Source organism: Labrus mixtus, chromosome 7, assembly GCF_963584025.1.
Source record: "Labrus mixtus chromosome 7, fLabMix1.1, whole genome shotgun sequence".
NCBI lineage: Eukaryota > Metazoa > Chordata > Actinopteri > Labriformes > Labridae > Labrus > Labrus mixtus.
In genome coordinates this window covers 561675-578294 of record NC_083618.1, presented here as the reverse complement: position 1 = coordinate 578294, position 16620 = coordinate 561675, and the positions used below count along the sequence as shown (strand labels likewise).

The following is a 16620-nucleotide window of genomic DNA, read 5'->3' as shown; positions in this document are numbered from 1 at the left end:
TGTTTACATCTGTCAGTCCGATCACTGTCCACTTATATCTACTCTTTTTATATTTTGTATTTTAAGTTAAGTTTAAGCTTTAAGTTGTATTTAAATTGACACTTTATATTTAGGTTTAAATGTTTCGTACTTGCACTGTTGTTATTTTACTGCTCTGTGTGCCTTTGAATTGCCCCCCCGGGGACAAATAAAGTTTTTTGAATTTAATTGAATTGAATACTGTTGTTGGTGCAGCAAAAGAACATAAAACATCACTTGGTTTATTGTGAAAGGTCCAGACAACTGGAAAATTGATCAATTCTTTAAACATCCTAAGACAAAAAGGTTGAGCTATGCATGAACCAATGCAACAAAACATTAACCTAGAGTTTTTCCATTTAGACCTGACTTAGGAACTGCACATGGGGACAATAAATACTCTAATATGAGATGATTTAAAGACATGATGGTGTTTAATAAATAACTCAAGGTGGTTTCCTCCCTCATCATGTTTGCTCTATAGCTCCTTCCACCAGGTTTTGTTTGAATTCTGCAGAATAGTCCTTTATCTCTCTGTGTCTCTCTGCTCCTGAGTCGGAGTGTCTTTGCTGCTGATGACAGCACTACAAAGAGGAATCAGGTTTCTCTCGTGGGTTTCTGAGAGCTGGAAGAATGTTCAGTCTGTCTGGCGGCATCAGATTCCTCTGTGGAGAAATCTTACTCCTCGCTCCAAGTGGAGTAGAGCGGTAGCTTCTCATTAAATACACACAGGTTGTCTTAGCGGCTTAGCATGATTATTCAGACTCTCAGGTACAAGCTTTATGTTCCTGCTGGTCTGAAGGAGTTTGACAAAATTACCAAGACAATATTAAAGATTATGAAGGATTTTTAAGGCATATGAATGTTTAAGTCAAATAAGTTATAGTAATGCAGTTTGATATTGTTTTAAAGGTATTTTAATCCCGGGCATGTGTTGCTCTTTAATGAAAGCAGTATATAAACAGTTGACACATAACCACTTTTGTTTGCTGTTTTCTATTCAGAGATCCGTAACCAGCTGGTGGAGCAGTTCAAATGCTTGGAGCAGCAGTCTGAGTCTCGCATCCAGCTGCTGCAGGACCTGCAGGAGTTCTTCCGCCGCAAATCAGAGATCGAGGTGGAATATTCCCGCAGCTTAGAGAAACTGGCCGAGAGGTTCTCCTCCAAGATCCGCAGCTCCAGGGAGCACCAACAGTTCAAGTGAGTCTCCCTCCCTGCACGCTGGAAATGCTGCATGTGATGCTGATACTGTTACATTTAGTGTTCATAGAGGCTGTGTGCCAGGTTTCCAAATAAATGGTTCTCTACTAACAATAGAAAGCTGATCTCTTACCCTCCTTTAGGATGTATAAATACTGTAAGAACAAGCACCTTCCTAACTGCAACATCTAATGTAAATATATAGATATATATTGTTTTCAATTGTAGCAAACGTTTAGGAGAAAACTGAGATTAAAAATAGCTCCAATATTTTCTTAAAGTGAAACAGGGCAGAGTTGTTTGACGTATAGCCCTGAGTGGAGCCTGCAGTACTTTATCTAAGGAGGCAAGCAGTACAACCTCTGCCTACCAGAGGGACAGGAAGTGATCTGTATGCAGCCTGAGAAGGCAAAATTAAGTTTACTCACCTTCTAAGCTCCTAACTTTCAGCCCACTATGAAGATGCAAGTCCTTAAGCAGAATGGCATCATTTTATCACCTCCTGTTTTCTCTTATTTGGAGAGTGCATCTGGCGAGTAAGAAGACATTGTTAAGCGAAGTCTTAGATTTTGTTAAATTTTCTGAAACAGTTACATATAGTTAGGGGAACATGCCTCCCTAATGTACCCATGTTTAAAAGAAGCAGTATTGATTATTGGTAATTGCAATAATTGAACTTTGTCTATTCTAAGTATTTTCTTTCTAAACCCTTATTTATACCCTTTGACTTTTGGTACATCTCTGGGATCTGTATGCATGTTGACTTTATCCTCAAACAGTTCACTATTTATAACCCAAGTGTAGGACCCCACCCTGGTGCTAATCACAGTGTCATACAGAATATGATTACAGAGCAGAACTATGCAACAAAATACTCCATTACATTTCTGCACTGTGAGGGAATATCTATTATTACAGTCATGGTCTGTATGATGACTTCAAAGGTCAGCTGATTCTGGTTTGGTGATGAGGATATGCTTCATCGAAGAAGTTGTAAATGTAAAGTAGTAGAAACACATTTAATGCACTTTACTTTTAGTAAAGCATCATGCTATATTATGTTTAAAATTACATCCATTATTTTGAATAAGGCAGACTTTCCAGAACTCTACATGAGGCAGAAAGCTGTAGAGGTTGAATGTAAATAAAAATTGAGTTAATTTACACAAATAATTTAAACGCAAACATCAGAACCGTTAAATTAAGACACATAACTATTGTCAGAAATAGCTCAGGTGCCAGATAATATCATTAGTATTGTTCTTATTGGCTAAAGACATTTCACTGTGTAACTTTTATTTTAAAGACTAGAAGGTGTTTGTAAGCATAATATTGTGAGGAAAATATACAGTATGTATGTTTTAATGAACATTTTTATAAGACAGAGTTAACTCCAGTGAAGTTCAAGGGGATACTCGTGCCTGAGTAAAAGACGCATGGAAAAGGGAAGGCCATTTAATAACATCACTTGAAATCCAGCTCACCTTCTCCTGACCCACTCAGATGTTCAGCTCTCATGCGCCTGGTGATGAAAAATGTGGGATTGTCTGCCCAGAAACCACCAGGAACACATTGGTACATGAGTCACGCAGAGCATGAAATGATGAGACGCCGCTCGCAAAATCAAGCACCTCAGGCGAACAGGAAAGCTTAACCAAGCTGTGATCTGGCTCCAGATCTCCCACTTAAATCTACTCCTGCATATATGAAGTCCAATCACAGCTATGATTCACACACACACATTGAAAGTGCAGCACTGCATTCCTGACATTTTCACATTTTAAAAGTAGATAAAGTTTGTAATGTAAGCGTGGTTAAATTTGTGAGAAGCAGCTCTGCCTGCCTTACTGAAATGTTCCTATTCATCTAGAAGAAGCTCATTTACCTTATTGGGAGACATGTAGTAAAACGATTCAAGATTTTCTGAAGAAGTTTAATCTAGACTCTAAACAAAATGTATCTTTTGGTAATCTGAACACTCCTTGAACGGGCAAAGATTTGAGTGTGCGTGTGCGCTGGGTGAATGTTTGATTGGATAATTGAGTCCAGCTGTGTTAGAGGAGGCGCGCTGCACTGTGGCGTCTGGCTGACATACTGCTGCTGCTGCAGGGACACAGCGGCTTAACCTTAGACTGAACGGCTGATATTCTCCACACACACAGAGAGGGACAGGTGTTAAAAACATACACTCTAATCCTCAGACACATGCTATAATCATGTTGCACTTCACAATGCCAAGATTATGGACGACTTAAAAGCCTAACATGAATCTTGACAAGGGTCTCACATACACACACTCATGGATGTACGGTACAGTGATATCTATATTAGCATGAGGTTTAACACTTTGAATGTGTCACATTCGGATATGGAGCGTGTGTATAATACTTACCTCCTCAGAACTATATTTATTTTAAATCAAAGTGTTAAGACGTGCAAGTATTATCCAATAAGAGCTGAAGTGTGTGTGGAAGAATAGTCATGATTTACATGAGGAGAGGATATTAAATTGAGCCATACTAAATGTCTGTGGTACCTGACATTTCTGACACACACACCTTCACATGTATTAGCATAAATAGTAGGGATGCAATGATTGTGAGAACCAGGGCTGACACCAATACAACTTTTAAAATAACAAATTAGCTGATTGCCTATTCTGATACTGATGTTTTTTTTTTACTTTAACTCTTTTGGTGGAAGTATCCCACAATGCCGACGTTTTCCTCATGTTTGACCATGAAGCAGATTTTGTCCATCAGATGATTTCTTCTGTCCAATGAAGAAACTATACTACTACTGTACTAGATGCCATCGCTTCATGCAACATTGTTTTTAGATGTACAGACATCTGTCAACAGGGCTGATATCTGCTGATACCGATGTTAAACCGATGCATCTGTGCACCCCTAATGAGTAGTCTAATAAATAGACCTCTAATTCAGGTTCGTTCAAACTGAATTGCTTTTTTTCAGCATATGGAAATCCAGAAAAAGTGCTCATAACAGGAGTGCACCTTGTACTGTGCATTCCTGGTCTGAACAGGCAGGCAACCATGAATCCTGTTTATCAGCCGTGACACGCCCTTTACTGTGCTTTCTCTCAATGTAGTGTAGTTAACTTCATACCAAACTCCAAAAATACCAATTCAGCTAGAAAAGCACATGTTGGTCCAATAAAAACATTTTGTTGGAATAAAGCCTGTCCAATCAACATCATTGAATACTTTAGGCCCTCGAACCTCTTGATTTGACTTTGTTGTCTTTGAATTTGAAATATGTCTGGTCTAAAATATCTGATACCAGACATCTCTGAACACACCAAAGACTGTCTTTAATTGCGTTGAAAATGCTGTTCTGTCAAGTTTCCGATGCAGTTTGTATTTTTATGTATTACCTTTATGATTTTAGAGAGGGCAAATCAGGACCATTTAATAGAGTTGCCTTTACCAGTACAGACTTCCATATGGGCTGGATCCTGGAGCCTGCAGTCTGCTGGCTGAACCCTTCCTGTGCAGATTCATTAGCAAGCTGAATGCCACTGTGATTTACAGCTGCTGCAGCTACAGCGCATTAGCAGCCGCACCATCGAGCATCATTCTGCTCTCCCACTTTACCTTGTTGGCCACAGTGTAGATACACCCTGAAAGGTTACCTCTGATAGAGCACCTCTTCCTTTACTTTCCTTATGTTCCTCAGAGACAACGGCTAACCTGATTTTAATTATGAAGCAAACGTTTCAGGCTACATCATGAATGGGATTTATAATGTAGCACATCAAATTAGAGTGGATGTGTATCGTCTGTCATACAGACATATTCAGACGTTACACAGCACCATTAGAAAGGCAACTCTTGCAATATTGATACGGAGAATAACCTGTCTGGGAGAGATAAGACAGGGCTTATAGTGCTGTCCAAATTGCGTTGTGTGTGTGTGTTTGTGGTAATCTCTTTGCCAAGCGATTGGTCAGGGGAGTTACTGGGATGGAAAAGTGTTTGGAGTCTTTCTTTAAAGAGCTCGACCATTGAAGAGTGTGTTAGTTATTTTAGTTTTGAAGCTGTCTTTGCTGATTCTAGAGTCACGTCTGAGTTTATTTCATGGTCAGCAGAGTACAACTCAAAATAATTCAATGGATGTTGAGCATGGTCCTTTAAAGAACAGTTCAATGTGATGCGGCCTCGAAACACAGCACATGTGTCTTTAAAGAGCCACAATGTTTAGTTACACCACTATGTTGTACCCTGGATTCTGATTGGTCAATTGTGGAAATTGAAGGTCAGAAAGAAGTGTGGTTCAGTTAATACAAATAAACTGCTGCAGAAAAAACACAACAGAAAAAGATCAAAGAAATTAAAGTGAGATCATGTACAATGAGCATGTTGTTACTGTGTTCATAAACTGCTCACTTTACATTATTTCATATTCAGTTATGACAGTGTGATAAAGAGAGGGGGAAATGCTGTTTATTTTCTCTTTATGGCTTCTGAACAGCTATAGATAGAACTTGAATCATAGCACTCTGGAGATCTAAGGGGTCAAAGATTAAACAATAACTCGAGGCTCGGTTTTTTTTTTTATTGAGCCATATCTGCTCTAATCAGATTGACAAGCACAGCTGAAGGAAGTCAGCATACTGTACAGCATCAATAATTGAACCGCTTTGCATTCTGATTTTGTTGTTAGACCTTCTTCTCTTTGTTGACGTTCTGCTCCGGCCCCTGAAACTGTGCAGTTGTGCATTATCAAACATTGGCTCCAAGCCTCCTTCAAGAAAATATGTATTTAATGATGTGCAAATCAACATTGTAACATATTGAAGCACTGCATGAAAAGGGGAAAAAAGCATGTGCACCCTCTGTTCTTCCACGGCTGTTTCATTGATAAGCGGGAGGCAGGCAGAGTGGAGGGGATTAAAGACCTTCATAGAGCCCAGTCCTGGTTTGACAAATACACTCTTCCTTTTGGAAATCGTGGCTCAGTCACATCACAGGCCCTGGGTGATGAGATGGTGACTAAAGCACGTTCACTGTTCTATACAATGAGAACGTGTTCTGTTTGTGCACATCTTGGAGATTTCTTGCCATCAGTTTTATCCTTGAATCAAAGGATTATGGCTCTCCAACCAATCCATTTTTTACTTTGTTTCTCTGTTCACTTTCACTGCCTCTTCGCCTGTTCTTCTTTACACATTTCACAGAAATCCCTGCATGGATGCAAACCTTGTAAAAATCCATGGAGACTTCCAGGCAGTGCTTCCCAGGATGAGGCAGATGTAACAGGATGCCAGAGAGCTTCACTCCTCTTCTCCTCCTCCTCCTCCTCCTCCTCCTCCTCCTTACATCTCTGGAGACGCTCAGAGCTCATCACTTGCCCTCTGCATGTTAATGATATCCTGTGTTTAAATACTGGGGCATGGTGCCATCCAAAAGCAGCCCCTTTTGAAGCCTTCTAGATTAATTGACCTGCAGGCTCTTGACTGATACTCCACCTTTTTACGGGAAATCAGCGAGGAAGAGTGAATATAACGTATTGATGGAAGAAGGAGTTTAGCTGAACATGCAGTCAGGTCTTTGTGATAGATAGGCCTCTTGGTAAGAATTCATTTTGGAAAGTTAGTTTCTTCTGTCCCATTTTAAAAAAAGAGCTACATTAATTACTGTGTTAAAATATCCAGCACCCAGAGATGAAGCCTAATTACAGACCTCCTGCTGCTAGTTCCTGTTAAATTCAGACAGGGACCAGGGAAAACAAGATCTTACACCCTGTTTGTTTTAAGCTTCAAGGCTTTATCCCTGAGCATCAAGAAAATATACATGGTCAGTTTCTCTTAACAGTCATTGTTCAAAATGTTGTCTTTAACTGTGAGACTACGAAGTGGATTTTAAAAATCAAGGTGGGAACAATGATCTTCTGTGGTTATTTTTTGACATGCCTAGACCTTAAGTTAGTGAGTACTAGCACTGGTAGAAAATGTTGGTCCTTACTGACATGTTTTAACATATATTAGCTGGATTGAGAACAGATGGAGACGTTCATGGTTTCAAAAGTATGAAGCTGATTGACTTTGATGATCCACCAATTACCTTCAGGGTGATTTATTTTTCCAGTAGTCATCTGGTCTAAATTTCGATTTGCTCTCTACGTTGTGTTTGTTGATAATTCAATCAATCTTTTTTTGTATACCGCTAATTCATAAAATAATTATCAAGACACATTACATATCACATAAGAGAGTAGGAAAAATAAAATAAAAAAACAGGAAAAATTATCAATGCTGCAGTAAACGTCAAAAACCTTGTCCTCCAGTTTAGTGGAAAACACAGAATAGCATGCTTAGTAGAAGTTTTACAATGGAGGGTCCACACACTGTTTAAACTGTTGGAGGAGGGTCAAGAATGGGTCTCCTGTACACAGAGAAACTGGGCTGAATGGAAAGCTGAGGAAGATGAAAAAGGTGCTAAAATGGGAGTCTGGTTTTGCTTGGGGACGTGATGAGGCATCGCTGGCCACTTTCAGGGATGAGCAGGGAGTCGACTTGATGTTTTCTAAAGGTCTCAAACACAAACAGCAATTTTACAGCAAGTAGCTGTGTACATTACAGGCTGAGAGGTCAGCTGAGCAGAACTCGTACAAAATGAGAGATTATGAGACAAAAGAAATAGGCCACCCATGAGGATGGAGAGAATATGGGCCATATTGCTGTTGTTGATAAAACCTCAGTTCCAACCTTCCTCTCTCCATAGTTGGTCAGTTGGATTCATCTCATTGTGATTGACCGAATTCATGCCCAATTTCATCATTTTATGATTACTTTTTGATTGCAGAACTGAAATGTGGCGTGGAAGCATGGCTTGATTTCCTCAGCTCTTTTAATTTACCATTACATTTCTCCAATAGGAAATTAATTGACTTGCTATCAGGCAAAGTGCATCTCAGGACACCATGCTCAATGGAAAGATGGAGTTTACTACACACATGTTGTTCTGTTGTCTGTAAGAACAATGTGCTGCTCTCCTGTCAGCCTGATACGAGTGTGTTCAGGGGCAGTGGAGGAATGATTGGGGGAGCACTATAGAGCAGCTAGGAATCAACTTCATCAGATGTGATTAGCATTATGGAGGCTCTCTGAAGGAGGCTCTTTGATGTCTTAGGGCTCATCCTTTTTTTTCTTCAATGTGAAACCCTATCTCCCCCCCACCCACCCTGCTCCGACTCAATCCCTCCTCTGCTCCCATTTCCCCCTCTCTCTCTTTGTCTCCTCCTCAGGGTTGGCTGATTGATTAATGCTCGGATAGGATCCAGACAAGAGTATGTGTTGGAAGGGATTGTGTGTGTGTGTGTGTGTGTGTTAGAGTGTGTGTAGTTTAATGTCTTGGTCTTTCTATTTGAAAGCACCCGAGGCGGAGACAGTTTAAACTGATTATGCAGCAATCAGGGCCCATGACTCTCTGAATCATTATGGTCAGCAGGATTGTATATTTAAACAAGTTGATGCCTTGTTTGACTGCAGCTTTGTTTTGGGTCAGGTGGGAGAGAGAAATGAAGTGATGCAGTGTGTTAGGAAAATGCTCAATGGGGCAGAAAGGGACAAAAAGGAAATTAATTTCATTGTGGTTATTTAACATGTTTATATTTTGGCATTTCTTGGGTTAAAAAAAATACTTGGAAATCAATTTCTCTTTAGCCCCTCCGCCCACCATTCGTCCCTTTTAAACATTGCAGAGCAGTGTCTGGCCTTGTCTTTGGATTAGAGATGGACCGCCGGACTTCTTTAGGTATGATACCTCTCCGATATCTGGCCAATGGGCATCAGCCAACACCGACACAGATCTGATCAGATACCAGTGTTAAATGAGTAACCTGTATTCTTCACTGTGTGGATGAGACTGGGAATCATTTGTGTGTAAGGCAGCATCAGTTTTTCCAACTATGTATGTACTTATTTATTTATTTAAAGTTGTTTTACAAACTGTCTAATGACTGCTAAAATCTGACCCACAGTCTGTGTACCACTTTGCAACGGCATACCTGACACACGTGGTTGCTGTAAAAACAGAATAGCATAGGACTGAGTTGTATAGAGGGTTCGACAGCATGGATTGGCCTATTGTAGCCAGTACCCGATCCAGTTATTTGGGTCTGGATCGGATTGGTGCCATGCCTACTTTGGATATTATGTGGATATGCACTGTGGTGTTGTGTTGTTGTTCCAAATGATAAATACGTAGGTATTGGAAAACATATTTGAAGTTACCCTTAGATATCAAACATTCTTTCTGTAGATTCACTTTAGAATTGATCCAGATTGAAATATCCCTTTTTTAACGGATCATAGGGTATTTGAGTCCCAAGAAGTTTAGCCATCATTTAGCCAAACATAAAAATTTTACATTCTAATTATTTATGTGCAAATATTTTCATTGTTTTGTGATGACACTCCAACCTTAGCATTAAGCTAAAAGTGTTAAATAGCCTCAGAGTCATTAGCATGGCAGTTTTTTTGCTAAAACTTTTAAACAAGAGTTGTCCCAAATAAAAATGAAAAAAAAAGTAAAACAGCAAATTACCATTGAAAAAACCTTTCCTATTTATCCATATGATCAAGGCTAAGATACGTTTGAACATACCTGTATTCTTCCTGTCTTTGTTTCAGGAAGGACCAACACCTGCTGTCCTCAGTAAACTGCTGGTATCTGGTCCTGAACCAGACGAGGAGGGAGAGCCGGGACCATGCCACCCTCAGTGACATCTACACGAACAACGTCATCGTCCGCCTGGCCCAGATCGTTGAGGATGTCATCCGTCTGTTCAAGAAGGTCAGTGAGACTATCATTACTGCTACACGCCAATTATTTTAGTTAGACGGCCAATAAAAAGAGCTGAACGCTTCTCACCTACTTTTGGCCTTTAATTGGGCTTTAGCATGCAAGCTCATGGTCGCCTTAAGGAATGTGTTGCATCTGTCTCATGGACTGCGTAGAGTTGCAATGGGAAAAAGAAAAGTACATCTATGAACCCCCCCCCCCCCCCCCTAACTCAACACCACCATGGTGTAACTTTTGGCTCTCTGTCAGCACATAGCCGAGATGACTGAGGTCTTATCCAAACAGCAGAACCCTGTTTTCACCTTGCAGGCCTTCCTGTAGGTAAGCTCCAGTCAGCTTACTCTGCTACATTCAGAAATGACGGTGTGTGTGTTTGTGTGTGTGTGTGTGTGTGTGTGTGTGTTTGTGTGTGTATTTTTTATACAGAAAGGTTAGAATGGATGTTTGTGCTACTGATGATAAATAATGTATCAACAATTTGATGGAGCTCCAGGGAAATTTGAAAATGTTGAACTGAAATGGATGAAAGAGCTTTGGATGTTTGGCGGTTGAACATGGCGAGGTGATCGAGGAAAGAATGAACAGCTGTTGACAAAAAGAGATCCAGGGCAATTTATTATGAGGTTTTGTTCAATTTGTTTTTTTGTCCTGTTGTTTTGAATTCTGTGTAGTACAATGTTTTAGACTATATATTTGCTATGATTAATGGTTGTGCTTCAGGTGTTGCATCATGTTCAGAGGCTGTGGTTTCATGGTTTTTGTTTGTCTTGCTCTACAACAACCATCCACCCCAAATCAGATGTGCCAACCTAATATCCTACATTGTGAAAAAAACACAAAGTATGCACTTCCTTGACTCAAAATAGTGTTAGGTTGAGGTTCTCTTTGGATTGAATACATGCAGTCATAAAACAGGAGATCATCTGCTATACGCAGTGGGGTTTTCGGAACCGACTGCTAGTAGCTCTAGTGGCTTTTCATTGTAACAGATTTTCTTCTTTTTATACAACTTTAGAGATATACATCTTTTGTAGGAGTCCTTCAAAAGTAAGGCACGTAAGATTTATTTGGTATAACAGAATGGTACCATTTTGCATTTTTTTGTTTGCATTAAAAAGCCAATTCCCAAGAATGTAAGATCTGTAGAATACATTTACTGTAGAGAAGATCAGTGGAGAAAGAAATGGTGAAGAAATTAAGTTAAAGCAGATAGAAGAAGTATTTTCCTTCTCTCTATTCCATGCTAATTGTTCTCTGTATCAATTGATGGTAAAGAAGAATTCCATCAAAGTCCAGCTGGTGGAACCAACCTATTGTTTGCCTTTCATAGAGGGAAGATCTAAATAATATATAATCGCATGAGTAATTATGACGGCTGCTACAATCTGACCCCCTCCAGCTCTTACTCTGGGTTGCATCACACGGGCTGGTTGAACCCTCCCTGCTCCCCCTCTCTGCAGTATACATGCTGCAGTCTGTCTGATTTCAGACCCACTCATGCATACAGATGCCATTCACCAGCTGCACCAGACCTTAGAGGATTCTCCCCGTTTATCACACATCCCAGTTTGATGTTACTTCAGTGCTATTTAGATAAAAACAAAGCAAAACCCACATATCCCTCCTGTATTACCGAGGTCTCTTGTGGTTAAATTACATTATCATGTTCAGTGAACTGTTGGAAGATCTTTTTCATGACACTTTTTTAGCTTCTTCTTCTTTGATGATTAGTTATTGTGACTCACCAGCAGCAAGTTTTTTTGAAGCACAGTTATCATAGTCGAGCAGGGTGTGCACTGAAATGTGAACCTTTACCTGCCCATGACTCCCTCTGAATAAATGGTGGGTGGTGTGTGTGTGTGTCAGTCCTGTTCATACTGTTAAGTTGCACTAAGGTTCCCTTTCAGCTCCTCCTTGTTAGAGCAACGTCACAAAATGATACTTCTTGTAGTGATTCATGTTTGAAATGAAATCATGCACTTTGCTGAGTCACTGTGTTGCACCAGACTGAATGAGTCAGCTTTCAACACTGTTTAAAAAAAGTGTCTGATTAAGGTGGTGCGCGCAGGGGATTTACAGGACGTCTATTTGAGATGTTGCTGCCAAATTTGAAAGCACCTCACACACTGAGCACTTCTGTATGCAGTCTGCAAAGCTTCAGCCATTGTTAGTTGCATGCTAAAAGTCTGTATGCATAAATCTCCAACTGACAAGACTGACCATGTTTCACTCATTTAAATAGTCTTATTTTTTATTAACCTTTTTCTTTTTGTCCAACAACTGTAAATAATCTGAAAATTTGACAAGCAACTTTGATCTATTACATTCTAATTTTCTTTTTGTCACTTCACGTCAGCCTTCAAGTTGTATATTGGAGGTTTTGTCCCCTTTTTAAAGTTAGATGTGTTATACATTTCAGTATTATTCCTGTCATGATCTGCTCAAAGGCCATGGCAAATAAAGATCCAAAATGACTCTTAATTATGCCAATTTATTTACAGAAACATGAATTAAATTGCAAAAAGAGGTTAGGTTTGGATGTCAACAGACTCAGTAGGGTAAGTGAGTGGGGGTGTGAAAAGTGTATTGTGCATGACGTTGGATGGAAAAAGAAGATGAAGTAACCAAACAAGTTGCATGTAGAAAGTCTCTGAGCAGACTAAGAGCTCATACTGTCTTTTGAACCACGTGTATGCGTGGTGAACGTAAATGTTCACTTGTGATGTACAGTATGTTGTATGTACAATGCATGAGGCTGGCTCCAGGAACACCAGAAGTCACAAACACACAACAGGCAAAAAAGCTGTTTTTACAGCATAAATGAATATGTTTACAGGCTGGTATAAAAAATGTAATAAGTCTGATTAGTCATTGTCTTCATGGGCACACCCTGTGCAGGGGGTGTACATTTTTTTTTTTAAGTTTTTGATTTTGAAAATGATACGTGTTATCCATAGTTAGGCGCGTAGCTGACATGATTGACAGGTGGGCAAGATGTAATGGTTTGTCAAGAGGTTTAAAAACATCCTCAGCTCCGGCTCTCAGCCTGTCCTTAGTTTGACTGGAAGTTAGGGTGAGACAGGATTTCCAGCATGGCGACGCTGCCGATGAGCCTCCGGAGCCCCCTGGCGTTAAAGATAATAATAATAATACATTTTATTTATAAGCGCCTTTCAAGACACACAAGGACACTGTACAACAATCAACATTTTTAAAAACAGCGATGGATAAAAAACAGCATACAATAAAGAAATGAAATGTAGGACAGTGTAATTGCAGTTTAAAATGTTAGAGTGAGTAGGCGATCTTGAACAGATGGGTTTTGAGTCTGGATTTGAAGATGGGGAGAGAGTCAATGTTGCGAATGTCAGGTGGCAGAGAGTTCCAGAGCTGAGGTGGGCAAAGGGCACGGTGAGGTGGATGGAGGAGGAGGATCTGAGGGAGCGGGCTGGAGTGGCGATGTGAAGGAGGTCAGACAGATATGGAGGGGTGAGGTTGTGGATGGCCTTGAAGGTGTACAGGAGGAGTTTGAAGATGATTCTTTGCTTCACCGGGAGCCAGTGGAGTTGCTGTAGGATGGGGGTGATGTGATGGTATGAGGGGGTTATGGTGACAATACGGGCAGCAGAGTTTTGAACCAGTTGGAGCTTACGGAGGGACTTATGAGGGAGGCCGAAGAGGAGAGAATTACAATAATCAATACGGGAGGTGACGAGGCTGTGGACAAGGATGGAGGCAGTATGGGGGGGTGAGGGAGGGGCAGAGACGGTTGATGTTTCGTAAGTGGAAGTATGCAGACCGGGTAATGTTAGTGATATGGGATTTGAATGATAGTGTGCTGTCGAGGATGACACCCAGACTCTTAACCTGAGGGGAAGGCGAGACTGAGGAGCTGTCAATAGTGAGGGAGAAACTGCCAACTTTGGATAATATGGATTTAGTGCCGACGAGAAGGATCTCGGTTTTATCACTGTTTCATTTAAGGAAGTTTGAGGAGAACCAGGATTTTATTTCAGATAAACAAGAAGTGAGGGAGGAGGGTGGAAGTGTGGAGTTTGGTTTACTGGAGAGGTAGAGCTGGGTGTCATCCGCGAAGCAGTGGAAAAGTATATTGAATTTATGGAAAATATTGCCAAGGGGGAGAAGGTAGATGATGAAGAGAAGGGGTAGAACCTGTAGTGACTGGGGAAGGCTCGGATTTGAAGGATTTGAGCTGTATGAACTGAGTGCGGCCTGAGAGATAAGAGTGGAACCAGGTAAGGGGAGTGTGAGTGATGCCAATGGAGGAGAGTCTACTGAGGAGGATGGGGTGTGAGATAGTGTCAAAGGCTGCACTCAGGTCAAGAAGGATGAAGATGGAAAGTAAGCCAGAGTCAGAAGCAATGAGGAGATCGTTGGTGATTTTTAGTAGAGCAGTTTCTGTACTGTGACGGGGGCGGAGACCGGACTGGAAGGGCTCATAGAGGCTATTTTGATTTAAGTGAGACTGTAGCTGGGTGGCGACTGTTTTTTCCAGAATTTTGGAGATGAAAGGTAAGTTAGAAATGGGGCGGAGGATATTTAAGTTGTTAGGATCTGAACCAGGTTTTTTCAATATAGGAGTGACAGCTGCAGTTTTGAATAATGAAGGAACAATTCCAGTGGTGAGGGAGGCGTGAATGATGGCAGATATGAGGGGAAGCAGAGAGGAGAGGCAAGATCTGACCAAGGTTGTGGGCAGGGGATTAAGCTGACATGTGGAGGGCTTGGATTTTTGGATGAGGTCAGAGATTTTAGAGGGATCAGGGAATTGAAAACAGGAAAGTGACTGACAGTGCAGGAGAGATTCAGGAGGGGAGAGAAGCAGTGGGTTTGGACATAAGTGCTGGTGAATATTGTGAATTTTCTCATTAAAAAAACAGCATTAGTGATTCACAGGTGTCAGTAGAGTACAGGTGGGGGGGTAGGGAGTTTGGTGGCTGGAGAATTTTATTTAGCAGTGAGAACAGTGTTTTGTTGTTTCCTACATTGGAGATGATTAAGCCAGAGTAATAGTTGGATTTGGTTTGAGCAATTGAGTCCTTGTAGTGTAGTATATGGGTTTTGTGCATTTCCTTATGTATAGAGAGACCTGTTTTTTTGTAGAGTCGCTCAAGTTGTCGACCTTTAGTTTTCATTGTCCGGAGCTCAGGGGTATACCAGGGGGCAGTTGAGGAGAAGGAAACAGGCCGTGTTTTCACTGGGGCAAGAGAGTTGAGAATGTTGTTTAATCCATTATTATAAAGTGCTACTAGTTCATCAGGGTTGGAAAGATAGCTAGATTGCTGACGTCACTCAGGCTTCATCCATTAATATTTACAGTCTATGGTCTTACACAAGGTTAATGACTATTTAATCAATCCTATTAATCCTATTAATCCTATTGGATCCAAAACAAACTCACGAATTATGATTTTATTTAATTCTTGATTCAACCAAATGTACTCCTTCTTCAAATATTGCATTATATTGCGCTAACAGGCTCATCAAGCTTTCCTTAAACCCTTAAAACATGTAATAAAATGTTACATGTAATGTTCATTTCTGGTATTTTTGGCTGGAGCTGAGCTCTGCTCTCATATCTGTGCTGACACCTTGAGGCAGAATGATGAAAACAAAAGCCAAACATGAGAACATGTAATGAAATGTTTGAGTTTGACTTGGCTGCTTCAGCTGGCTCAGATCCCTCACACACATATGGGAAGACACACACATTACACCCACTGTGTGTCTAGCATATAAGGCTGAGAAGTCGAGAATTGGAAAAGCCTGAATCTGTCTAGAAGTTCATATGACTTGTGGAAATGTATTCAGGAAACCTCAAAGTTTTTGATGAAACTCAAACTGTGAGTTTACCTTTAATGTTATCTGCTATATTATTTTCATAATGGAATAATCTGCTGATCATTTTTTGACCAATCGGTTATTAAGTCTTCAAAATTATATAAATAATGGAACAATTTTCCATTGCCAGAAGTGATGTCTTTATATTCCATTTGTCCAAGAACCCAAAGAATCTCAGTTCACGACTATAAATGAAAGAAAAAAATCACCAAATCCTGATAATTCAAGAGGCTGGAACCTGCAAAGATTTAAATTTTTGCTCAAAGAATGACTAAATTGATCAAAATATGTCAGTCAATTTATTTCCACTGATTAAATCGTTGAATCAACAAAAAATGTCTTAGCCCTCGTTGAGGTAATTTTCACAAAAAAATGACAACTGAAGACAAATGACAGCTGAAGCTATAGCTCTGTGGAGTCAGGAGGATTCTTTTTCTAAAATGTTTTCTTGAATGTGTCAGACAATCATACAAAGATGAGCCGGGGCTCTGAGTCTTCAAACACAAGCTGAAAGCCTCTCTCCCACACAAACACACATCAGAACATTCCCTCTGCCTCCAGGTGGGTCCCTTGTTTTCCTTCACATGGTGTGCTGCGCACTGTGAGGACTGAGGACATGCAGTTGTGAGGAAACTTCATGAAAAAGTTTATTGCATCACTCGCAGTTTCTTCAGTAGATTCTGACAAAACAATTGAAATTGGTGACAGAAACA

The 16620-nt window shown here is 40.4% G+C and overlaps 1 protein-coding gene across 2 annotated transcripts in view; it reads left to right on the top strand.

The window, feature by feature from the left end:
- The window catches only part of srgap3 (SLIT-ROBO Rho GTPase activating protein 3), a 59739-nt gene that overhangs the window by 13520 nt on the left and 29599 nt on the right, over window positions 1–16620 (top strand). For both annotated transcript variants that reach the window (XM_061041917.1, XM_061041916.1), the window contains exons 2-3: window positions 1023–1218; window positions 9874–10036. In XM_061041917.1, the coding sequence (XP_060897900.1) occupies window positions 1023–1218; window positions 9874–10036 (359 nt within the window). The remainder of the gene's footprint in view (window positions 1–1022; window positions 1219–9873; window positions 10037–16620) is intronic.